The following is a 26,574-nucleotide window of genomic DNA, read 5'->3' on the forward strand; positions in this document are numbered from 1 at the left end:
TAGCCTCCCACGTCTCTTGCAGGGCAATTATATGGTAGGTAGAATGGAAAGCCTCCCAATTTGTATCGCCTCTTTTCGTTCTCAGACCGGCAATATTCCATGACAAAGTCATGATTTTATTTGTTGATGAGGTTTCCCCCCCCAATCCCCTCTCTTGTGGCTCAAAATTCACCGGATTTAATAAACGGGGTTGAAAATCACCAACCTCACTATTTATAGGAACCGTGACAGTCGCATTACCAATTGTAACAGGAGGAACTATTTCACTCACGTCTACTTGAACCACCTCGGAGGTTCTCTGACTCGTTCCTTCACCATAGACTGCTTTTAGGGGTAAAATACTAACACCAAGGCCATTAGGGTCCATATTATATTCCACAGTCAGCACCGTCCCAGGTTCTTCAAAGAAGGCCAGACTAGGATCATTATGGAGGGCCTGAGTATTAACTACGCTGAGTCAATCATTGACATCTAAAGTGCTGAGGACTTCATATCTGTTGCTAAGAGCCAAAGTCCTACTCGCAGGGACGAAATGAGGGATCTGTCCACTGTTTCCAATGGTCCCCAGAGTGTGGGGTGGGTAAAAAAAAAACAACGGGAGAACATTAACATAGTCCTGATGTAATCTAAACGACCCTGCCTGTCTTAAGATGTTTGCTACCAGATCGGGAGAACTAAAGCTCACTACAACACAGTCACCCCTCAACGACTTATTGGTCTTTCCAACCCATGGAACCCTTCTAACCATCTTAAAACTATCAAAAAGACGGCTCCCCAGAACTGTCTTGCCTGCCAAAAAATGGAGGGCTTTATTTTTTAAGGAAGACCAATGCTCTTCCCTCCCATCGCTAGGTTTCGGAACATTTGCCAGAATAACAGTATACGGGCAGGCCTCCGGCGGCAAATGCAAAGATCGTTCCCTAGATGGCTGCACAGGAAGCGGGCTTGATCTCCCTATCATGTCCCTAAGCCTCAAATTGGCACCACCGTTAGATCCCAAAGCAGCTGGTAGTGAATTAGTGGGAGCTATAACAGTAGTCGTCATAGGCTCAACTAGATCAGAAACTCTATTTGCTACTCCACTTAAAGGGAGCCTCTCGGATAGGTTTAAACTTGGCAGTAATACTTCCTGGTCCGCTATGTGACGTTCGATGAGAGCGAGTCTGTCATCAATTTTATTAAGTCTGTCCATAACTGGCAGTAAAATTGCTCTCAAACGCTCGTCCATAATCTGTAATAAATCAACCATCTTCGCTCCCGTAGTAGTTGTTTCCCCCTGATCGATATTCTCATTAATCCCATGACTCTTGTCAACCGAGGACAAAGTGGCCGCAGTACTTTCCTGAGAAACCAACCCATAAGCGGAATCTAAGATCCTGGGTGGTTTAACTTGTTGACGTATGCCTTTAGGGCCTTTATTCGCTTTTCTTTTGCCCTTAACTATTTTAGTAGTAGAAGCAACAGGGCCTGGAGGAGTAACAGAGCTAGGCTCAGCCACAGACTCCACGGAAAAATGACAACCAGCCTGTGTAATACTTGAACCTAAAATAGGATCACCAGGTCATATCACAAAATTAGGCTGGGATAATGGCTCCAACGATAGCCTCCTTTCCACCATTTCAATTTCTCTAGAAACAACAGTTTCAGCCTTTTTCAAAAAAGCATCTAATGTCCCAGTACCCCCCATTACAGAACACTTACTGTTACTTTTAGCCATGACAAGAACAAAAACAATACTCAAAACTTAAAGATTTAACAACTTGCAAAAAGATGGAAACTCGCAGCGTAAAAAACACCCCCCCAATCACCCACAGCCTAAATTGACTTAGCGGAAAAATACCAGGGCAAGAGCCACCTCAATAGCCACGTGCCGGTTCCGGCGTGGCAATAAGCACCTTCAAAGCGCCAAACGTGCTACTCCACGAATACCTAACTCATATAGTCCTGGACAGCACAATCCACCCCAGTCAGCAGAAAGTCAATGGCACCAAACAAAAAGTGTCCTACCTCGGGCAATAAGGGGGGTGGCCCAGCCAAGCCTCTGTCTGCCCCTGACGGCCACAGACGGCCCGCCCTCTGCCCGGGCTCAGCCCGGCGCCACCTGCGCGCGTCCCGCGACGCGGAGGGAGCTGCTCGAATTTAGCGCCTCCAGGCGCGGAAGTCGTCGTGCGTGGGGGCGGTGACGCTGCCAGGAATGCTGGGAGTAGTAGTCCCCCGCTGCGCCGAGCAGCAAGTGCGGTCAGCACAACAACGCTGGAAGGAGCGTCCACCTTCCGCGGGCGTGCAGCAGCCCCAGTTCAGCACCCACCGGACCCCAGGTGAGTTTCGTTGAAGGGCTCTCCTCCTATTTCTCCTGCAACAAAGGCACCCGCTCCACCGAGGGAGCTGCTCGAATTTAGCGCCTCCAGGCGCGGAAGTCGTCGTACGTGGGGGCGGGGACGCTGCTGGGAATGCTGCGAGTAGTAGTCCCCCGCTGCGCCGAGCAGCAAGCGCGGTCAGCACAACAACGCTGGAAGGAGCGTCCACCTTCCGCGGGCGTGCAGCAGCCCCAGTTCAGCACCCACCGGACCCCAGGTAAGTTTCGTTGAAGGGCTCTCCTCCTATTTCTCCAGCAACAAAGGCACCCTCAAACTAGGAACAAAACCTCCCAGAGTTCCTCCCTCTCAGAGAGGGGGTAGTAGCCCGTGGCGGGACTAGGTTTTCCTATCACAAGGAGAATCTAAATGGTGAAGCATGCCAACTATGGTGGGTGAGGGAGTTTGGCCTAATAAAGGGACTCCTCCTGGAGCATATAAGACTCCTTTTAGATGTATTTATTCTTCCTTGTGTTTCATGTTTAGACCCAAGGGTTTTATACTGTATTTTGTTCATAGATTGGGGAGCCAACCCTCACAGGTCTTAAAATATTTTCTCATCGGACCCCCCTCCCCCTCTTGTTTGTGTGCGTATATAAAAGTACCTCAGACACCGGATCTTCAGTATATTTCTGGACTTGTAGCTACTCTGCCAAGAAAAAAAAACTGCTGTGCTGCTGAAACATTACCACTCTGCTGGGCTGCTGCTCTGAAGAAACTCCTTCCCTAATGTGCTGCCTACTTTCCTGGGTGAAAAGGACTGGGCCTGCATCTATTGAACCCAGAAAAACTCCAAGGGCTAGTTGGCTGGGCTTCTGATTGGAAGCCTCATCGACATAACAGGCTTCCAACAACCTTGCATCTGCACCTGGACTCTGCCATCTTTGAGTCTACATTGCCAAGAGGTGCCACCCCTGTCCTGGACCCTTGGAAGTGGGCCTAAAATACTTGCCAGCCCCTGTGGATCCAGCAGAACGACGCATCATATCTGCTAAGTGGTGCATCCCCAAGCAGAACCAACGCATCTTTTCTGCTGAGTGGCGCATCCCCGAGCAGAACCGTGGAGAGGAGCAGTCGCAAAGACTAGCCTCACTAATGCAGCCTCCATCGCTTTCGGAACTGCTGCTACCCAAAGCATGCCTGGCGCAGGCCCTCGCATCTCGTTGATGGCAGCATCAACGACAAAGGATTCCGCATTGCAGTTCTTCAGAACCGACGCATCGCACTGACTGCACACCGCATCCCCGACACCGGACTTTGCATCACAAACCCTGTCGACAGGATCCTTAATGACAATGGAACAGGACCTTGCACCGCAGCCTCGCTAAATCTCGGAACCAACACATCGCTTCAGTTGCGTGGCGGATCTTTGCAGTGGAGCCTCGCACAGCTCCGCAACCAGGATTTGAGGTACTTTGTTTAGCAGGCTTAACGGGGCTCCTGTAGCTGGCCTGGACTCCATCTCAGCTGGCCTGAACTTGTGACTTTGTCTGGGTCCGTCACAACCAGATATCCACAGTGGCGCTTTGTGCTTTTTGGTGCTATTTTCACTGGAACGTTAAAACTGGATTATCTCCAGTTCTACTAAATGGATTTTTGTCGCTTTGGTCTTGTTTTATTTAGTAAAAATTACTCTATTTTTCTAAATCGGTTGTGGGCTACTTTTGTGGTGTCTTGTCACTGTATTACAGATTGAAGTGATGCACAAATACTTTACACATTGCCTCTAAGTTAAGCCTGACTTCTCTGTGCCAAGCTACCAAGTGGTACAGCACAGATTAATTTGGAGTTTGTTTGTGCCTAACCCTGACAAGGACTGTGGTTGCTGCTTAACCAGGCCTCACCTCCAGTCAACCAACAACCCAATTTCGTACAATAACCATGCTCATATTTGTGGAAATTAGGAGGTCAGGACTCCAGACGTCCACAAAGTTAACTGGTGACCTTTACACACTGGCAAGCAGAGATTTTCTGTATTAGCGTTGGTGTGTTTATTTTGCCACTTGCCTTTTGTTAACGATTTCCATTTTGTTTCTATATAATTAGTCATTTTCCATCAAAATATTTAGTCCTCCTTCAACATAACTAATCCTTGTTGGAAAGTGATTTATTAGCAGTGATAAATAGGGACTTACCTCTAGTAATAAAGCCACAAACACAATATAAGGTTTAGTCAAGGTCTCAAAAAATTATTCCCTTGCTCAACCCTTGGTAGCTGGCAATGAGCAGGCAGATGTAACTTAGGAAAAAGGTGTGTAAAGCATTTGAAAACACCAATACGTTAAATAAGTAAGCCACAACACAATATTAAAATCTAACACCAATTTATAAAAATAGATTATGTTTTTAGGAACAAACTGATACCAAAACGACAAACATCCTATGTAGGGAACCGGAGATATGAATTTTGAAAGAATAAACACTTTCTACTGCTTAGAAAACAATAGCGCCAATTTGGGACATTTAGTCACGCTTGAACAGGAAAAGCGGCAGGCCTCGGTCAAAATTTTACCTAAGCACTTAGTGGTTTTTCTGGAGCCTTTTCTCTAGATGTCGAGTGAGGCTCCTCTTCAGGCCAGATTCGTATCAACATCATCGGCTTGGATTTCTGCATGGCCATACCTAGAGCTCCGGCGCTTTCAGCGAGACAAACCTGAAATCCAGGCCGGATCGCGGTGTGAGGTCAAGTCGCTCACCGAATGGAGCTTTTTACAAAAAAGTTCCCAAACTTCTGGATCTTCTTCCAGAAGGTCTCCTTGAGGGTTCAAAGTGCCCACAACACCAATCCGGGGGTCTAGAATCTCTGAGATGGTCCTTGGGATGCTGAAACTACAGTTCCCACAATGCACCTAGCCAAATCCTTAAAAGTCCACTGGACACACTCCAGGATGGGGACTTCATGGTGGAGATGATGCAGGCAGGCTCAGTTAGCCTGTAGCTTGCAGGGAGTCAACTCCTTAATCCTTCTTGAAGCAAGGCAAAGCCTTTAGGGCTGAAGTCCCAGATTTTGCAGCAGGTGCAGTCCTTCAGTGTGCAGATCTTTGGGGTGCAGATCAGGTTTCCAGCAAGGTAGCCCTTCTTCTCCTTGTAGTTTCATGAAGCAGATCTGAGTTGCCATGCATCTCTTCCATATTTTTGCAGTGTTCCTGGGCGTCAAGCAGGGGTATGCCCCTGACCAATGGAATGCAGTGTGCCACCCAGAGACATGACCACTTCCTCCAAAGTGTGGCATATTCTTGCCCCAGAAGGCACCATTCTTCCAAACTCCAACATGGAGAAATTCGCTCCTTGGAGGTTAGATCAGGCTAAGTCAACCCACTGGCTTGGCTGAGATCCACTAACGCTCCCCTTCGAGCACTCTCCCTAATCAAATTACAGGGGCTCCTGTATGACTAGGGGTGCAGCATTTGGGGGTGAACCTGCGTTGTCCTAAAGTGTCATTCTCCCTTTGAAGACCAGTTTGTCCACTCCACCCCCGCCCCTTCCTGCTTGTAGCTTCTGCAGCTGCAGTTCTCCTCCCACAGGAAATCTATTGTCTCTCTGGCAGGCTACTTCACACCTCATTAAGACAGCTTGGCCCAGCCTGGTGGAGGCTAGTCAATCAGAGAAGGGCTGCTGGAATGCTGGATTTCATCTTACAGAAAAGAAAGCTTAATAACTTATTTTCTGTGATACTTATTATATATCTAGCAGTGGCAAGTTGTTGGATTTATTATGACCATCATTTTAAGTCCTTGAATTACATTTTTTGCTTCTTTCTATCAATATTTATATGTGAATTAATTTTTCCGATGTTATCCTATGCAGTTAATTATCTACAATGGGGGGAAATGAAATTGGCAGATTTTACCTCACCAGGGCTTATAAAACATATTTTACAATGTCCATGCTTATGGTTACTTGGCACCCTACCCTAGGGGCACCTAGGGGAGGCTTCGGTGGTGACATATGTAAAAATGTGGTAAGTCAAATTTGCATATAATTACAATTTAAATGCAACTTGCAGAGGGGGCTGGCTTTTAGAATGACAGCAGGCAACTCAGCAGTGCACACTCTAGTGCAGGAAATCTACTGGGCCTCTAAACCTCCCATCCCTTTCATATACTAGGGACTTATACGTAGTTTGAATCCCCCTTACAGACTTACAGGGAGGGCTCTGTCATTGCCAATTATAATTATACTTAACAATGTACTTTTGATCACAGCACAGGCCGTGGTTCTGGCTGGCAGAGCCAAAGGCACAAACAGAGTCTGAAAGCCAGCACCTAGTTGTCAAAATGGGGGCAAAAAGTGGGGGGACATTGCAAACAGTCCCCAATTTCTCTCAATCATCAAATCTTTATGGTTCATCAACTCTCTTGGTGAAACAAGTGCAGGGATCAAATAATGCCTCAGAAAAATGATTTCATATCAAATCACAGATCCTACAAAACACTCTCCACAAAATGCCAAATGTCATAACATTTTTCTCTCGACAACATTTGAGCATTTCGTCTACAGAACATCGAAGCAAAATTTTGTCCTATCATCTGTTCATGTTTATCTCCGAGGCTTTGGCACTTACTGGCGAGCCTGTGTAGTAAATCAGTAATATGCAACACATGGTTTGACTAACAAAGGCACAAAAGGTGCTATTAAATCCACCACAAATGGAAAGACTCCACTATCTTTAGTTTCTAAAAACAGACCTAACTCTGAATGAACTAGCATTAATTTCCTCCACCACCATTCAACCTTTCATACTGGACCTTCCCCTGTTACATAGTAACTGTAAAAACATTAGAAAAGACATATAGAAGGTAATTCATTGATTATTCATGTAATGAGAAACTATCCCAGCCCCTTCGAACATGTCACTGTCAGACCACTAAAAGCACAACTTGGACTTCACAATCACAATAAACTACAGACTAGTTGATAATCTCCTAAATGTGTCAATAATGACAGAAAAAACTATAGTGACCTATTATGTGAAACACCACCCACAATCTCCTCGACTCCCCACAAAAAGGTTGTGTATGGCTATGGTGTGTATGCCTCCACTGCCAAAATATAGGACGATGCACTCAAAGCAGCTACAAAGGAAGTAGCACATACCTCCTCATACAAATCGATATGAGCTCTGCCTTTGTTACAGATCTTCACAATGTCTCCCAGAAGTTAACTGTGTTGTACATCCCTCTTCCATGGTGCGACTCCTCTCCGCCCAACTGTTTACAATACCCCATACTTTATCGTTTCCACCAGGTAAGGCTTCCAGCCCCTGATGGTTCCCTTCTTGATCTTTTAGACATCTGTCTCTCACACTCCTAGGGATCATAAACTGGAAACACCTTGACAAGCTCTACGAAATTCCCTGCCTTCTGTCTAACAAAGGATGGCCACACGCTTCCTCACACTTGATGTTGAGCATCAACTCTAAATGATAGGCCATAGCTTAGCACTGTCAACTTTTCTCAAGGACTAAGGTGTTAAAACACCAAGCATCATAGCAAAGGGCCAGGGGTGAGCTTCAGGGACACTTTTAGAATCATTACCCATAATGCCTTTACTGCCTTCACTTCACACACTTGAAACCAATCTCAGTGGTCATTTGGATGAATAAGAGGAGGTTCTAACATCATCCTGCCAGCAGGGGTCCTCAGATCATTTTCCACAGTCCTACTTAGCAATTCCGCTTATCAGCTGAATTAATTGTGAGCTAGCGCAGTTCTTATAATCCTCTTTGGCTACCTACAGAGGGTTTGTACAGGTGCCGATTACCTGTTCTACGGCAATCAAATTCTAACCTGCAATACATGGGTAGGAGAGTAGGATCTGCACTTATGTTGCCCCCACTTTTTTTCTGATGTATACATTGGTTTCTGGCTATAGTATGGCTGGGTCCCTGCTAATCAGAGCCCCAGTCTCACTGATCTCTCTAAACAACTTGGTGTGCATATTAGATGCACTAGTGATTGGATACTGTGGTACCTTATGAGCCCCTAGTATATGGTACCTTAGGTACCTAGGGCATTGGTACTTCACAGGCCTACCAGGGGCTGCAGCATGTATTATGCCACCCCTGGGAAGCATTCTCAATCTGACACCACAGGCCTGCTACTGCAGCCTGTGTGAGGTAGTGTTAGCACTCCTCGTTGAGGTATAGGTTCCTATATCTCACCATACACACACATATAAACCTATCAGCCACCCCTCTTGCATGCCCTAACAATCCTGAGGGCAGGGTGCTTGGTTTACTATGTGAGGGGGTGCTTCTGCATGAGCAGGACCCCTCTGCAGCTGGCAGAGTCTATTCTCTGCTGCTGTTTGTGGATGCGGTTAAACCATATACTCTTAAGTGCATTATAACCTCGCGGTAAATGCTAACTTTGGAATGACTGCATCAAAACATGTTGTGTTTGGTGTCAAACAACTTGGAATCATACTCCCACACCAGTAACTGGTGTGGGAGTATGATCCCACCCTTCTAGAGGGGATGACATGTACCCACTGTACTAAACGGTAGAAATCTTCTAGAGCCCTGGCATCACAAAATGGATGCCACTAGCACAGACACTGGGCTGCCCTCCTGCTGCTGACCGAAACTCGCAGTGGAGGAAGCCCAACAAAAGGTATCCTGTCACAGGGAGGTGTCACCACCTCCCAGACAGGATTTAGTGTATTGGAGCTGGGTGGGTGAACTTTTAGAGTGCTTTGAAGTCCTGCACTGGGGAAGCAGTAGGCTCCTCTGTGCATATGCCAGCTCAAACCGGTTCAGGGGCTACCTGCCCCTGCTCTGGCACGAAACTGGACAAAGGGAAGGGGGTGTAACCACCCACGACCCTGACCCTCCTAGAGGAGTGGTCATAGAGCTAGTCCCTCCCCTATCCTCACTATAAGATAGCAAGCATTGCCAATGCAATCCAGATTACCCCGGACGATGCTCTACAAAGAAGAATCCTGGCCCTTCGACGTTCCACTATCTCTGGAAGACTGAAGAATCTCCCTTGGAGTCAAGGAGTGACTCCCCTGCTTGGCAGGCACCTGTAACTTCAATCGACGGTTGCAAACTTCACCGCTCCCGCCGGAGTCCGAAGTCCGAAGTCCCTGCGTCCCCTGAAGTAGATTTCCTGACCTCTCGATGGCCATTTTGAGTCCCCAGTGAAGCTGTGGCATCTGAACCCTACGAGTGACGAGGAACAGCAATACCAGGAAACCGTGCACTGATTTCAAGTGCAAACCCTAAACAACGTTCTACGTACTTGTGCTTTGGACCATCTGTAGTCCAAGTCCCTAGCAGCTCTGGTTCCCAAAATCAGCGGCCTACCCCGTCCCGAGTGACCGTGGGCTCCTGTGAAACTTTTCCTGAAAAGGCGTCTTCGCGGTTACTTGCCCGTTGGCTAGTGACTCACCCGAAGACTTTCTGGATTGCAAGGGCTCTCTTGGTTGCTCCGGGCCTGCCCTCACTTACCCTTGCTGGGTAAGTCCATCAGACCTTGCTGGTCTGCATCACCGACTATCTTCAGTTCACACGAGACTTGCAGTTGCCAAGGCTTGTTGGCTCCAATCCGGTTGCCGACACCGTCATCAGCTGCAGACGTTATGGGACACTCCGAATCCAGCTGTTGGTCATCGTCGATCCCTCCTGGACCTCGTGAGCGAAGAGACAAATCACCATCGACGACCTGAAACGACGCGACATCAGTGGTCATCCATCCTGCTTGCCACCGGTCACCGGCAAGTGACTTTGACCACTTTCCCCTCAATTTTCAGGTCTCTTCATCTTCAATCCACCTTCGGATTCCAGCGGACACCTCTTCAGTCGTCTCAAGCAGCAAGTCTTCATTGGTCTCCATTGAAAACAGCATCGCGACCCAACACCAAAAGACACCTATGCACCCGGCTTCCCTGGGTGAGGTAACTCGTGCACTCCGGTGCCCAAGTGTGTGTTGGCCCTCAAAATACTTACCCTGTAAGTGGCTTGCTTATTGACTTCTTCGAAGTGCCCTAAAACCTTAAAATACAAACCGTGACTTGCTCCATTGTAACCTATAGGAAACCCGCGGCTGTGTTTAGACACTGCATGCGTCTCCCGTGGGCTTGTTACTTACCTGCTAACACTGCAGTAGTGAAGCCCCAGCTATTCCCAAGGCCCTAGGCTTTGTCATTTTGCAAGTCGACTTTGTTAACCCATTTTTTTAGTATATGGTCTGGTACGCCCCTAGGGCTCCAGCCATATTTGTGCTTAATTTATTGAGAACTGTTGACATTTGAATGTGTATCTGGGTTCTAATCTCATAAAGAGATTAGTAGAGTGTATCCAGAAATAAATACATATATATTTGATATATATACCTGTGTGGTGTCCTTTTCATTTGGTAATTCAAGAGATTATAAGGTAAAACAAGCTGCTTTACATTCCTCAGAGACTTAGCCTGAAGGCTGCTCTCCACAGCTACCACTAGGATAGCTTTCTTTAAAAGGCTGTCTTAAACCTATCTACCATAAGAGTCGAATTGGACTGGTGCAAGGTGGCCACTATAACTAGTGACCAGCATATGCCAGGCCAACTTCTCACAACATGGAACACTTATTGCCTTTAATAGAATTGTTTTTAAAATGTATTCAAAATGACACTGGTTATTGGATGATTTCAGTAGCCTTGATACCAGTGATTACACGTTATTATGTGAATTAGCTTTGCTAATCTGTACAGCTCTCTGATACCTACCTGGTTACAGGTCACGTGCTGGAAACTCCACACATAAGTAAATCTCTTCAGATGTTCTCTGTTTATTGTTTATTTTTTGACTAATTTATTATAGTCCATTATGGAATATCGTAAGAAGTGTCCTGTTATATCTTACATCACATTGGGAGGCATATGACATGGACACTGTCACCCAGAAAGAGAGCATAGAATGTAGGAGATAACCAAAAACCTGTCACATGGACTTTACCTAGCACTTATCGGTGCCTCTCTTCTTTTTAAAGAAGGCACTGTACCTCAAGAGCCTAATAAAGGCATAAAATCTAGTTAATATGTGCTCTTCTATTGAATGATGAGTTTTTTCGCACGAAGAGCTCTTAAAAAGTTGAACTTCAAATAATATGAAAGACTATGTTGCAAAGATTGGGGCAATACCAAACAGATTGCGGGTGGAAGTTCTGACGGTGCATCACCAATTTATTTGTTGAGGCTTCTAGTTGACGGTATACACTCCGCTGTTCATATGCTGTCAGATCTGAATACTTGGTACCTTAAAGATATAGGTGGCTCCACCGCCTCCTCCTCCACCTCCTGCCCACTCATTCACAGTCCGGTTCACGCGGATTTCCTCTTCAATCTCATTTTTCTCCCCAATGCACACCATCTGCAGTATCGGGTTAGCCTGAAGATTAAGACTATGGTTATTAGTACATCACAGAGTTGCTTAATCACATCTACTTCTCAAGCCCTTTTGAAAGATAACATTTACTTGCACACATCTCTACATCTCTCGGCTAACACATTTCAGAATTTTCGTTTCTTGAGTTTCACATTTAACCAATTTCATCACGGGCACAGGATTTTATAAATTGTAACACAAATAAATGGGTTTAAATTAATGTATATTCCTGCAAACATTCCATATAGGGATGATTAGTAAAAATGTAAAATAGGGAGTTTACGAGCATTTTCCCTACTAGGCAGCATCAATTTTTTATAACTTGTATTCATTTAATGTCTATTGCATATGATTGCAAAAGACAATCACAGGCTTGTCAGCATTAGGCCTACAGGCTATGCCATTGTTTGTTAATCGGATGGAATTGTTGATTTTCCAACTCACTTATTTTTATCATCAAATTCACAGAACATCAGAAACTTTTTGCAAGAATCAAACAAGCACATAAGTCCAGAAGAATGCATAGAAGACCTTAAAAAACTCTAAAGAAGGGCAATATGATAGTGCCACATTAGATTTTTTTTTAAAAGCCAGCCCTTCTACACATTTGTCTGCAGTAAGTGAAAGCTTAAAATACAGTATGCTGAATCCTTATTTCTAAATGAGGACTATTGTTACAGAAGATACATTGATTAATCAGATGACGAAGTGCAGCGGCTCAAAGGAACAAGTAGATGGGAATGAGGTGAACCTAAGGGCATATCATTGCCCTGGGAGTATTGACAACAGGAATGGTCACTGGAATCTGCTGATTGCAAATCACTTATCTACAGCCTGTGGCAGATGTCAGCACAGTGTGGCCACCATTAGAAGCGATCTGCACGAATACTCGGTCTATTCTGCAAAAGTTCCAGCAACGTTAAACTTTATTTTCAATCAGTCGAAAATGTCACATAAGTAAGAGCTCTGTGCTTGAATCATCAACGCCTAACAAACATTTCACTCACAACATTAAACTGAAAACCCTCCATAAAAGTGATTCTTCTTGGCGGTGCTACAGGTTCGATTATTAGGGAAAATTTCATGCCCAAATAGAATTTTCTTTAGCCTTCTATTGGCTGTTTACATATGTTTGGAATGTGCACTGACTGTACAATTTGTTTTGAACTGTGCCATCCACAACAGTTCTTACTGAGAATAAGCTAGTTTCATATTTTTCAGTTTGGCACTAGAATACTTCTTTTACAGTACTTAAAATTACGAACAAACAGTATTTGTAGTAACTCCTTATTTGTTGTTTTGTAATTTTAGGAAATGTTTCCATTGCTGGTGAGAACAAATTACAAATGAAGATGAAGGTAAAAAGTAAAATGAAAAGTAGGCAGTTCCGATACTATTAAACCAAGTGTGGTCTTAGTATGCAATAGCCAGAGTACACATCAGTATTCCTTCCCGGATGCCCTTGAGGACAGGAAAGATCCTTGCTCCTTAGAAGAAGTAAAATTATCGTCCAGTGATCCATTTTCTATAAGCTGAGACGGTCCCTGAGAAGCTGACACCAACCAACTGCAGGATAAGAGTAATGGTGGTGCCCTACTTTAAAAATAATAGTATGGGTTCAGATCACAGAACTGTATGAAGACAGAAACCATTCAAGGGATCAATGACGCCCAATAGGTCTATGATTAACTTGTCACCTGCTTCCTCATCCTATTCGAACTCTCTGCAGCTCTTGGCACTGTTAACTGTCAAGCCCTACTTGATACCATCACATCTTGTACAACATCATCATGCCATGTACAAATCATAAATGGGCAATACAGGGGGAGGAGCCAAGATGGCGACCGGGACGGCAGCGTAGACTCCCGGCTCCGTGAACCTCCGCACCCCGCACGGATATCCTGCCTGAGATCCTCAACTTGTGCTACGTGGTCGTGTTTCTGAAGGAGAGGGGCTCCCGACTGTGTGACTCCGAGGTTTCTAGCCGTGCTATCGCCGGAGAAAACTGCATCTGAACTTTGCGGCCTGTGCGGCCCTGGAGCCGGGACATCGAGTGGACGCCGTGGCCGGGTGGCAGTGCGACAACAGCGGCCGGTGGTGACTGGGTGGAGTCGGCCCACCGAAGCGGTGTTAAACTCGGCCTACATTTCGGCGTGGTCACTTCTACTGCCCAGTGTAGCTGACCGAGTGCATGACCTGGGGTGCAAATCTTAGATCCTCCGGTGACTGCCCCTGCCTTGCTGGTGAGCTGCCCGGCCGCCGTCCGTATCCTGCCCCGATCATTGCGGGCCGCCCCCGGATTTCTACGGGAGCTGGTCCGTGGTGGGGACGACTGTTGCCCGTGACCACGGATAGTTTTTTGCCTGCCCCCGGAACCCGGTCACCCGCGACGTGGACATCGCGACGCTTGTCCCGGGGTCCCGGCCCCGGTGAGGGTCGGGCATACTTGGCGGCCATCTTGGGTCGATGAAGCCTACCATCCTGTCCGCTGGGCCGCAGCGGGCCTGTGAGCGTACGATTCTTGGGAGTGTGGCGGCGAGATCACAGAGAGCTGAGCTGGGGTACGGCGACCTCCTCGAGGCTCTTGGTACTCTTCACTCCTCCTTGGTTCATGGTTTCGTGATCTTGGGGAGTAAGCTCGATGGTGTGGCGTCGGAGTTGGGGCAGTGGCGGCCCGCCTGTCCGCACGAACACAGAGTCTACCCACACTGCGCGCAGGAGGACGCTGTGGCGGCCCCCCCTGAGGTTAGTACACGACTGGACGCCCCGGCCAGTATGCTACAGTGTGTTCGACCTTCTGAGGGCCTGATCTGTCCCGGAGGCGTTGGACCTGAGTGGGATGTGGTGGCCTCATCCCGTGCACGCCCTCCTGCGACCCAGAGACAACTCCAGCAACTAATGTCTGTTTTGGCTGCTTCTGCCTTCCTGAGCCTTGCGTGCAGTGCAGACCCTAGGGCAGCACTGGGAAGCCTGTTTCCTCACGCGGCGGACTGTGTTGATGCTCAGAGACTTCCACCCCACCTGTGTGCGTCGCTTCTCTGTCGTTGTTGGACATTCCTCTGCCTAGGAACATTGGGTATGGTGCTGGGTCGAGGGGTTGGCATGGGCAGAATTCCACAGAGTGGTCAGGGATGAGGCTGGCCCCTCGGGGGTGGTCGCCTAGTGGACGGGCGGGCTTGGGGTGGTGTGCTCTCCTGACATGGCTACTGGCACAATAGGTGCATAATGCTCCCCATCGTGGTTTGAGAAGATTGTTTTTGTGCTGTTCCTTGTTCACTTTAGGGGAACCTTACCGTGCGGGAGGGAGAAGCCGGGGGTCTGTTATGAAGGCCCTCCTCCAGTTTATAAATGCTTTCTCAACCCCCCCGTCTGGTGGGGGTCCTTTCCTACTTCATTTTCCCTATTCTCCTACATTTCGGGTCTGGTTCCAGGGCGACAGGCACACTGCTGGGGGGGGGGGCCGTACTCATCTGCAGAGGTGCAGGGTGGGGGGTTGGGGGAGGGGACTCTGTATTCCTTCATCTTTTTTCCATGGCCTCCTTTTTCTTCTCTGATTCTTTTTGTCTTTCTTTTTCTGGGATCAGCGTGATACACCTCCTTTTGCTATGCCTTGTTGCCGTTCCATGTGTTCACAACTTCCGGGGTGTTCTTGGGGAGTTCTGGCGGGGGACTGCGGGAGCAGCTGTAGACTATGTTTTTCTCCATCCTGATGTTCTTGTGTTTGCGCCATTGACCGAATAGATTGCTGTAAATCGCTAACGTTCATTACTCTGCATTTCCGTGATCGTTGTTTTAAAATTGCTTGTCACCTGATCCTTCTGCCTTGTTTCATCATAAAATGAAAACCTCTTTCTCCTGGTGCCCTACTTACGCTGTCCACAGTATAAGCAGTACGATTTTGCTCCCTGAAGTGCTGCCTGTGTTTATACTTGTCGTTCTTGCTCTGATTGCTTAGCGGCCGGCCCTGGGGGGTTGTAGGCCCATACTTGTTCTTCTTGAACTGTCAATAAAGGTTTTCAAAAAAAAAAAAAAAAAAAAAAAATGGGCAATACAACCTAGCTGGTCCAGCTAAACTTATGTTATATTGATTTGTATAGTGCACTAATCACCCGAGAAGGTATCCAGGCGCTGGGACTGGTGTGTAGGAGTGTGGTACGAAGGGCCAAGTCTTCAGCTTCTTTCAGAGCTTAAGATGCAAGAAGGGGGGCTCTGATGTGTTGAAGGAGGTCGTTCCATGCCTTGGGTGTGATGTAGGAGAATGAGCGGAGTCGACAGGTACAAGCCCGTCAATGTCGTCTGGGGCCTCCCCCAAGCTCGCGCCAGTTACGTTATCCTGTACATGAAGCTTCCAGAAGAACTACTGGCTGGCAAGGACATCAGAATCTGCCAGCACATGGATAACATGCATTTATGTCTTAAAGGCCCATTTGCCAGCAACATCAATTGTACAAAGAACAGTTGACACCTAGGATGTCAATGGCAACCTGAAACTAAACAGCAATGAGAATAAATTTGTACTCCAGCCAGTACCTGCAAAAAAAGATGAATCTTGACAGCTTCAATCATGAACTCCTCAACAGCCGGAAGACATCTGGCCTTTAGATAAACACCAACCTCTGCTTTATATCACATATGGGACAAAAGACCCTGCTCTGCTAAAGGCAACCATTCCTACTGCAGGCGGACTACAGAAAAGACCTCCCGGCAGCAGTCTTCATTCCATCTTGATGGGGGCAATGCCCTACTGAGCGGCCTCCATGAGACCCATCCTACTCATCCTCCATGCAGGAGTAGGTCTCAGTCAAAGCTGTTCCATATTATGACAAGATCACACAAGTCTCCAGATACTCCTACTGCCTATCGGCATTACATTCAAGAGTTGCTGCCCTGTTGACAATATAGCCACCTCTTACACCTCAGCACACCTCGTAAACAATTTTAAAGCAGCCAGTAGACCATTGTTAGAAATCAGGGTCTCTAGTTGGCAGTGGTATGCACTCTGCCCAGGTAGGGACTCTTCCTTCTAGTCAGGGTAAGGGAGTCACACACCCAAGATAAGCCCTGCTCACCCCCTTGGTAGCTTGGCACAAGTAGTAAGGCCTATCTCAGAGGAAATATGTAAAGCATTTGAACAAAACACTGACGGTAACACAGTGAAAACAGTGCAAATAGACACTACACCAGTTTAGAAAAATAGACAATCTTTATCTAAACCAAACAAGACAAATATCCAACATACACAACTCAAGATACAACTTTTTAAAGGTTTAAGAAAGTTTGTCCATAGAGTTGATTTTAGCACAAAGTACCTTTGATGCGTCGAAATCTAAGATGAATAACTGACGCAAAGGAGGGAAGCATCGGAAGCACAAACGATGCGTCAATTCTTGAGTTCCAGGGGAATGGAGGCATCAGTTCTACTGCACACAGGAGAAGTGTTGCGTCGATTCCGTACTGCGAGGAGAAGCATTTGATTTCCAGAGGTGGCTCCTTACTGCGGGCTGATGCGGTGTAAACTTGCCGCAGAGATGTGATGCGAGAGAAAATACAGGCGCAGTGGGTCGAGGCAGCGGCAAAACAGGTGCTACATTGATTTCCACAGCCGCAGACAGCTGATGCGTCGATTCCTTCAGCCACAAAGTAAGGCCTGTGCCAGAGTTGGAGAGGGGATCTCAAACATCAGAGACTCATTGCTCTGGACTCGAGCTGCAGCAGTTCTTTGGGCCATGAACAGGCGGTGCGCCTATTTTTTAGCCGCACTGCTGTGATGCGTTGGTTTTTCAACTGCACGGCAAGCTTGCTGCAGGAAAAACAGTGCTGGAAGGGTGATGCCTGGATTTTCGGTTCTTGAAGCAGCAAAACCACCTCCAACAGTCCAGAACTGGAGTTGGCACCACTTGGCAGGTCAGAATTCCCAGCAGTAGAGTTCAGGGGAGCTGCAGATGAAGTCTTTGATGGCCCTGAGACTTCCAACAGGAGGCAAGCACACACAAGCCCTTGGAGAACCATGTAACAGCCGGTTTCAGAAAGAAAAGTCCAGTTCTTTCACTGCCCACAGATAAAAGCATCAACTGCAGGCCAACCCAGAAGAGCAACACACAGCAAAGGGGCAGTACTCCTCCTGACAGCTCTTCTTCTTGGCAGGTTCCTCAGTCCAGAAGTGTTCTAAAAGTGTGGGGTTACAGGTCCAATACTTAAACCCCTTTTGGCCTTTGAAGTAGGCATACTTCAAAAGAAAGTCTTTGTTGTCTACAAGATCCTCCCTTGCTCCGACTTGACCCCCAGCGCACTAACGGGGGGAGGAGAAAGCATTTTAAGAGGATAGGCACAGCCCTAATCAGGTGTCAGTGACAACTCCTCTCACCACTCTAGCTCAGGAAGGCCCATCAGCCTAGTGATTGGCCATCAGGATATGCAGGACACACCTCAGCTCCCTTTGTGTGACTGTCTAGAGTGAATGCACAAACAGCCCCTGTCAGTCTAAACCAGACGTTAATTCCACAGGCAGGGAGAATCAACGAATGGCAAAGCATAAAAATGCCAACTTTCTAAAAGTGGCATTTTCAAACACACAATTCAAAAAACAACTTCACTAAAAGATGTATTTTTAAATTCTGAGTTCGAGGAGCCCAAACTCCAAATCTCTATCTCTTCCCAATTGAAAGTTACACTTGTTACAAGGCAGCTCTAATGATATCCCATGAGAGAGATAGTCCTTGCAATAGTGAAACATAAAACTGCCAGTATTTCACTATCAGGGCATGTAAAACACACCAGTACATGTCCTGCCTTTCACATACACTGCGCCCTGCCCATGGGGCTACCCTGGTCCTATCTTAGGGGTATCTTACAATTAGTAAAAGGGAAGGTTTAGGCCCGGCAACTGGGTGCACTTGCCAGGTCGACATGGCAGTTTAAAACTGCAGTGGCTGTCACTGCAGTAGCTGCTCTGAGACAAGGTTACAAGGCTACTCACGTGGGTGGGACAATCAGTGCTGCAGGCCCTCTAGTAGCATTTGATTTACAGGCCATGAGCACACATAGTGCTCTTTACTAGGGACTTACCAGTTAATGAAATAAGCCAATCATGGACAACCAATCATAATTGCAATTTTCACAGGTAGCACTTGCACTTTAGCACTGATCAGCTGCAGTAAAATGTCCAGAGTACAAAAACCAGCAACACCGAAGTCCAGCACACAGTAAAAATGTACAGGAGGTAGAGGCAAAAAGACAGGGGAAACCACACCAAGGATGCCAGGTCTAACAAGCAAGTATGTTATGTTTTAGCAAACAGTCAGCTACATTTCCTAAAAATCAGGAAAAGCATAAAGGAGAAGATGGGAAACGAAGCCTTTCTGAAGAGAAGACACCAGGTGGGTTGGGATCAACTTTATTCCGTCTTCCCTGCTATGTGCCTAATATCTGCAATGTTTTCATAGTTCAGATCCACCAGACTTTCACAAGAAGCTGAACCCAATCTCTTCAAGCACATCTTAGGGGAGAGGATGTGGTCTGACAGCTAGACTACCAACTTTGGAGCTGGGAAACCAAGGTTCGAGCCTCAGGTCGACTCCACATCACGTGATTCTGTGCAAATCACAAATCTCCCCGTGTCAATCAAAAAAATGTATGTGTCCTCATGTAAAGTAACTGGTGCTCATGTAAAGTGCTCCAATACCTACGGGTCGAGTTCATGCTATATAAAATCTGCCCCCCCCCCCCCCAAAAAAAGCAACACTCCGTCTTAGAGTAGGCCCTCGGATGCCACAAAACTGCAGTAGAATTTCTATTCTCAACTCACATCCCCCATTCACACATACATTTATGTGACTACCCTCACTGTCAGGAACACCCTGAAAGCTTCTTCCCAGTGCCTTCCCTCTTCAATTTAAACCCTGCCCCTAGGGCCATATTAGCACTTCTGCAGTGTGTTCATCTCCTCTCCCCCTTCATCCGCACTAAGCAATATAAAACTCCTATTGTGTGCACCACTTCAATGCTTTTCACCTAGGTGTGTGCTACTCACGTCATACCCATACAAATTTACATGCTGCAACACAGCATGAACTGACACACTACTTAACATAATAAAAATGGCACTGCAGCATGTAATGTATCTAGACCCTGTTGGATGTCTGTACTTTGTTTATATGAATTACAGCAGCTCTGTGGCTCGTTTGTAAATTTTCCCCTGTGTCTGCTGAAGCCATGCCCGAGCTAGGTAAGCCAACCTCTTGTGGTAATGACACACTACTGGTGAGTGGGGCACCCCAGACACCTAATGCTCTGGGTGGCCTCGCTCTAAATAAGTGCACATGCTTCAAAGGCCTCCCATGATGCTGACTGGCTGCAGGGAGGACTGGTGAATGACAGATGAATCGTGCCTGAGTGCACCGTTGGGAAAGTCCACTGTACGGCTTCTAGAACGATCAGTCACTCATAAATTTTTAAGGCACAGTCAAGAAACATTCACACTCAGGTGTAGAAAGGAACATTCACTTTCAAGGGATAAACAGCACATCGCATGTTAACCTATGGCGCGAACCCGAAAGTCCTAGGACCTAGAGTCCTAGACCATAGAAACACCAACCCAAGTTGTCATTCTGCAATCAAATGTGAATCGGGACAAACGTATAGAATTAGCACTCTGCACTTTAGTGGCCCCGGGCCCTGTGCTGCTCGCCTGTAAGACCTAAATGCAGGCATCAGGCCTCTGCCACTTTGCACTTTCAATTTTGCCATGCTGCTTGCTGTTAGACCTAAATGCACAGACTAGCCCTTATTACTGAACCCCGAAACTGCCTCGAGCACAGTATTTTGCATTCCAGCCCAAGGTGCAAACCTGATGGACTTAGAACTCAGCAATATGAACTTAGGTCTCTGATTTGAACATGACCTAGGGAAAATGTTTATTTACAAGCAGCGCTCTGCACTTTAGTGGCCCCGTCAGGGCAGGACTGGAAACCCAAAGAAGCCCTGACAATTTTCTCGCACCAGCTCCTGGGGATGCACTGCCTGGCCCCAGGAGGCTAGAAACGCTTGCTTGCTGCTTTTGCTACTGGGGGCCGATATTGTAACATCACTGCAAAACTGTCCCCCACTGCTGCAAAACCAGCCCCCCCCCGGGGAAACACCCGATGCCCGCTATGGCCAGTCCGGACCTGAGCCCCGTGCACCAAGTGGCTCGTTGGAAAGACCTAAGAGCACATTTGGTGCTCCCACCATTGGCACTTCGCTTATTCGACTGTGACAGCCCTCTCGGGGGTCCGAAACTGTCATGAGCACAGGCCCCGCCCGACAGGCTCCTCTCATTCTTGTCCTTGCCTGTTACTCTCGACAAACTAGCATTTCGGCACTCTGGTGCTCCCCGCCAGCTTCTGAAACTTACAAGCACAGACTTAGTTTTCTCTTCAGCCAGCTCTCTGCACTTTAGTGAGTCTGTGCCTTCTGCTGGCCCTTGGAACGCTTTTAAGCACAGGTCTGGCTTGAAAGACTGGGTTCGGGCCGAATATTCACACCTTTTCTTTCTTTGTTGTCTTTTCAGTGCTTGACTAAATTGACAAATAACTCGGCATTGTATTTTAGCGTTTTTAATGGGCGACAGATGTTGTTTTATCTGTTCCTACACATTGTCATCATGCCATGACACTGTAATTAATTGAAACAAATAAAGTATTACAACTGTACTCTTCTGCGGGCATGCTGTAACTCCAAAATGTACAGCTCAGTGGTGCGCCAAGGTGTTGGGTGGCTCAGGATGGTGTTTATCTCAGTTTCATGAGGCAATGTGTTCCAGAGACAAGGTACAGAACAGTATTTAATAAATACAATCTAATAAAGAAAAGACTGATCAAAAAGTGAGTTCTAGAGTGGAATTTAGGAAATTCATGAAGGTTGATTACACAATGGTTTACAATACAGATATTGTAAAGTGCAGATGCTGCAAGCCTCATTTAAATGCATTAAACCATTGCCAGGAAGGCTCTCAGTAATAAAACAATGCAGACTGATAGGCAAAATCAATAATAGGCTTAGTCTCAAATGTGCAGCAAAATCAATAAGAAATTGGGCAGCATACCTGGTAGCACAGGAAAGGTCTCAGGTTCAGGCCCAAATTCAAGGGATTATATAGCCAATTTCTTCATAGACAAGCATTAGGATTGCAAAGTCTTTGAGGTGTGAGCAAAGAAATACATTTTCAACAAATTACAGAGTTTACAAACGTCATATGACCCTACCAACTTAACAATGACCTATTACATGAATAGGTATTCAGAGCCTCTCTCTGACCTATGGTCATCATGAGGGGTCAGAACAAACTAGTTACATAAACAGCAGTGAACTATTGTGAACGAATGCTTTATCGCATGTGGAAGATTCTTGGAAAAATGTTCGGGTGGGCTGGAGGCTTGCTTTGAGAACAGTGTCATTCAGAAAAAAACAAATCCACATCTTGCTTCACAATGACATAACATGTGTATCTGTAAAGTGCATGTTCATTCAGAAGGGTATCATGGCTCTGAATAACAGATGTTTGTTGCTACCCAACTCAATGGTACTAATTTTATCAACCTCAGAAGGATGAAAGGCTAAGTGGACCCACTGGGATCTGAACCTGCGACCATGAGAACAAACACAGGACCCTGCAGGGGGCGCATTAGTCCACTAAGCCAGCATGCCCGGCTGCTCAGCAAAATCTTAAACAAAGCATGAACATGATATAGCTTCCATTTTGGACAAGATTGTGTTGAGGCCTAACTGAGGCCTAGTTAGTATAAGGCATAAAAACACACTTTAATAGGTCATAGCAAAATCATTTCAACTCCATTAGTTTCATGTCAGTATACACATGTGAATTTGAATGTTGATTAATTACTCTGCACACCATTAATAATACACATTTTGAAAAAAAATGTTTTACGAGTTGTCACTGGTAACTGATGGATGGTTAGTTATTGGTTAGTTGAAGCCAAATGTGTGAAGTAGTCTTGTCTTACCTAATAGTGAATTGCATTTCAATCTATCACATGAATTTTGATAGGATTTGCTTCTACTGTCATCAGACAATTGCATGCCTCAGCAGCAGTGGTGGCTCCTCCGCTAAGGCGAAGGAACGTCGCCCAACTTCTTTTAAGCAGTGTCACTAAGGACAAATAAAATGATAATAACTCTAAGTTATTATCATTTTATTTGTTCCTTGTTGCAGGAGCTTTGCGGGTGAGGCGCGAAGGGACAGGGCTGCTCTGCTGACAGAGCTGGGGAGGTGAAGAGTGGGTTGCACGCCCTAAAGTTTGCATGCATGTTTGGCAGGCCCTCTGAGGCCAGCCAAACATTCATGCGCACTTTGCATGTTCTCCACCCAGGCTGCATTACAGCCTGGGTGGAGAACATGCCCAGGCCCCCATTCCCTGGCTGAACGCCGAGCTACAGCGCTCATACCAATAAAAACGCTGCATTGCAGCGCTGTAATTAGCTCGGGGGAGCCTGGGTGCTTACCAATCAAAACGCTGCATTGCAGCACTGTGACTGGCTCAGGTGAGCCTGGGTGCTTCCTGGGTGCTCTGTTCCAGAGACAATGATGGAGACCAGCGAACCGCGGCGAGGAGGTAAGTTATTTTATTCTTTACCCCCTCTCTCAGCTCCCCCCCTGTTCTCCGCCCCCCCCCCCACCTCCCCAGATCTGAGTTAGCCGCTGCTGCTCAAATTGGCGAGAAGGCAAGGTAAGAGACTCAGAGGACTGCCAGCCCTCTGATGCCTATTGATTATTCCTCAGAGATCCTTCCTGATTGTTTCTTCCCAGAGGAGATGAATAGGGAAAGACTAGTTGCAATGCCAGCACAGTCAAACCCAACTTCACAAGTCTTCATAGAACTGAGGAAGTAAGAAAAGTCCCTGGAAGCTCCAAAGTCGCAGAAATAGTGACACGGAAACTCTATCTCAGGAGGTAAGGACTTTTAGGGAAAACAATTTCATTTATCTGTGGGTGTGTTGTGCAGGGTTGGTGCCTGAAACCCTTGCAGGACTTAAGAAGTTGGATGTCAATAAACCCTTAACCGGGCTGTAGGAATATGTTTTCACCACCACAATATAAGGAAGGGGAGAGGATACTTTACTGTAGTCAGCCTCACCCAGGGTACTATGGACAGCTACATCTGGGACGAGTAACAAATTAATAGAGATAACAATAATATTTCCCCTTGACATGCCTGTATATCACAGGAAAACAAATATAATTTATTTGGCTAACTTCCTCCTAAAATTATAAGCCCTCACAGGAACAAAAGAGTAAAAATTAGAGATTGGTACCAGCAGACCCACTGTCAGAAGGATCCTATAATGACAAATCTGTGCTGCCAAGGAAATACATAAATCAAAGATTGCACCAGGATGCAACCATCCTTTACTCAAAGCGCCTAAATGTCAATGCACTTTATAGTAACTGACTACATTGTGTCGGGTTGGCAGGGCATGGGTGAGGGTAGCACCAGAATTTGATAATGTGCACGGCAAAAGTAAAGTTCCCATCAAAGTAGGAGAGATCTATGGACTCACATGTAACCATGTTTATATGTTTAGTGAACTAATAAAAATGTGTACATCCAATCCAGTGTGTGGACATTATTTGGTGGGTAAATGCACTAACTGGTAAAATTACTAATGATTCTCAATAGGTGTCAGACGGGACTTTGCCTGACCCTCACTTAAACATATGGACAGGGGAGGCACTTTGAAAGGATGCAAACTTAACATAAAAATAGATTTTTAGCCACCTGGATTCTTCTTGCAACTAAAGGTGTGCACCCAGTAAACGCTTGCTTGGTATTTTTCAATGTCATTTTGTACAGGGAAGCCATAGAAATGATTCTGGAAAACTAGCGTTGAAATACACCAATATGCAGAACCCACTAAACTTGAATCTAAAGACCTAATAAATAAACATTACAACCGTAAGAAACTAGCTAATCTAAAGGCAATCATAAATGATGAAGAAATGTCACCTTCTTAACCGACACACAATCTAGTTCCTCTTCATATCAGCTTCTTGCTTTGAAAAAAATGTCGCCCTCCGTTGAAGACTAAAGAGTATCGCTTCTTCATGTTCACCTTCCCCAAAAACCCAATTCACTCTGCTGAAGGCCTTTTCAGTGTCAAGGAGAGCAGCATTGTCTCTCCCCTGAGCCACAGCACTACATTCACAATATGGATTTGTTTTTAGTGTTACTAACCCGATGTCCCCCCACGAACCAGGGTTGATTTGTGTAGACAAGCTGGGGCAGCCCTTCACTAAACCATGTTGCCAAGATCTATCTTTATGTCGATGTTCAGAAGCGAAAATGACCTGCAGGAACCACATTCCTCAACAGCTTTACCTGGTTTAGGAAGACACAAAATCTTTTTGTTTGATATGGACCACGTTACCTTATTTGTTTTGGCAAATGACTTTATTGTGTTGCCAAATGAAACTGCATTGCAATGCTTCCAGGGTGTTCTATACCTCTTCTAGACCACATAATATGGCATCATTATCCTTCAACTCCGCCATTACCGCTACCCACACAGCCAGGTCTCGGAGCAACATGTCATTAAGGTGCCAGCTGAAATTTCCTGTCCTTTTTTTGCTGTAGCCAGGACAAGGTGCACAACACTGGGGCATGGTCTGACCATGAGATAACCCCAAGTTTCACCTGCGTGACCAGGCCATTAGTGGTTTGGTCCATCATAATCAAGTCCAACCGTGCATACAATTTATGCACAGTAGAATAGCGTGGGTAATCTACACTCTTCACGTTACCCAACCTCCAGGAGTCGACCAATCCTATCTCAGTTAGACCCAGCGCCCCTGATCCTGACAGTAATACCGAGCATCCTCCAACCTGTGATGTCTGGTCGAGTGTGCCATCCACTACCAGATTCCAGTCTCTCACCCGCTCAAAGAGAGTTTTTAGGCAGTGTGGGGAGCTGTTAAGTGGTAGTCCACAATATTTTTTTTCACCTATATTGGGAGCACATGTTGAGGTAATTTGACGTCCGTCCCCCCGATCTTGCCATTCAGTGGTAGTGATTTTTCCTTACCATCCACAAATGAGGTAGAGACTGAAAATCCTATATGTGGGGCCACTAGGGTAGCCATTCCTGTTGTTTTCATTTAACAGATGATAAGTATAGCAGGAGGTATGTTTTAGAGCACAGTCTGGAAGTATCTGGTCGAAAGTGTGTCTCTTGTAAAAGACAGGTGTTGACCTGTAATTTTTTGAGTGTGTGCAGGGCAATGAGGCATTTAGATGGGTTGTAGAGCTCACTACAATTAAACAACAAAAAATACGTAATTCCCTAACCATGGTGGTCCGCCTGGATTTCTGCTACTAAAGATCAATCTGCCCTCCCTGTAGTAGCGACCCCAAGCGTAGAGTGAAAGTTTTGTCTTCCTCTCTTTCCCAAATACCCTGATTCCCCCTCCCACTTGCAGCCCCAATTCCATGTCTTCCATATGAACTATGGGGTATACATCCCTCTTGTTAAACAGTTCTGTGGTCCTCAAGATGAGGTCCCCACAATTCTTCAGCACCCGCGTCACACCTCCAGGTGGCATTCTGACATTGCTTTGGGGCCCCATTCAACATAGGACACATCCTCCATTGAGTAACTGGATCTGGCTGGTGATCCGTTATCACCTCTTGGCTGTTCCTATAGGAAAAGGACAGGTAATCTTAATACTAGATGGCTGATTTCTCTAGCTCTTTTTCTTTGGTCACCTCTCTTTTTGTTGCTCATTCTGGTCATCTGTGATCTGAGTGGTGTTGAGCATAAATCTTCTTCCAGGGGACTGGTGTCAATTCGCAAGATCT

At 46.3% G+C, this 26,574-nt stretch overlaps 1 protein-coding gene across 1 annotated transcript in view; it reads right to left on the reverse strand.

Annotated features, from left to right (window-relative positions):
• ALK (ALK receptor tyrosine kinase) overlaps window positions 1-26,574 on the reverse strand; it is a 2,691,376-nt gene that overhangs the window by 221,786 nt on the left and 2,443,016 nt on the right. Inside the window, exon 14 of the mRNA XM_085613005.1 lies at window positions 11,597-11,728. Within this exon, the coding sequence (XP_085469131.1) occupies window positions 11,597-11,728 (132 nt within the window). The remainder of the gene's footprint in view (window positions 1-11,596; window positions 11,729-26,574) is intronic.

This window comes from Triturus cristatus, chromosome 6 (assembly GCF_964204655.1).
Source record: "Triturus cristatus chromosome 6, aTriCri1.1, whole genome shotgun sequence".
Taxonomy (NCBI): domain Eukaryota; kingdom Metazoa; phylum Chordata; class Amphibia; order Caudata; family Salamandridae; genus Triturus; species Triturus cristatus.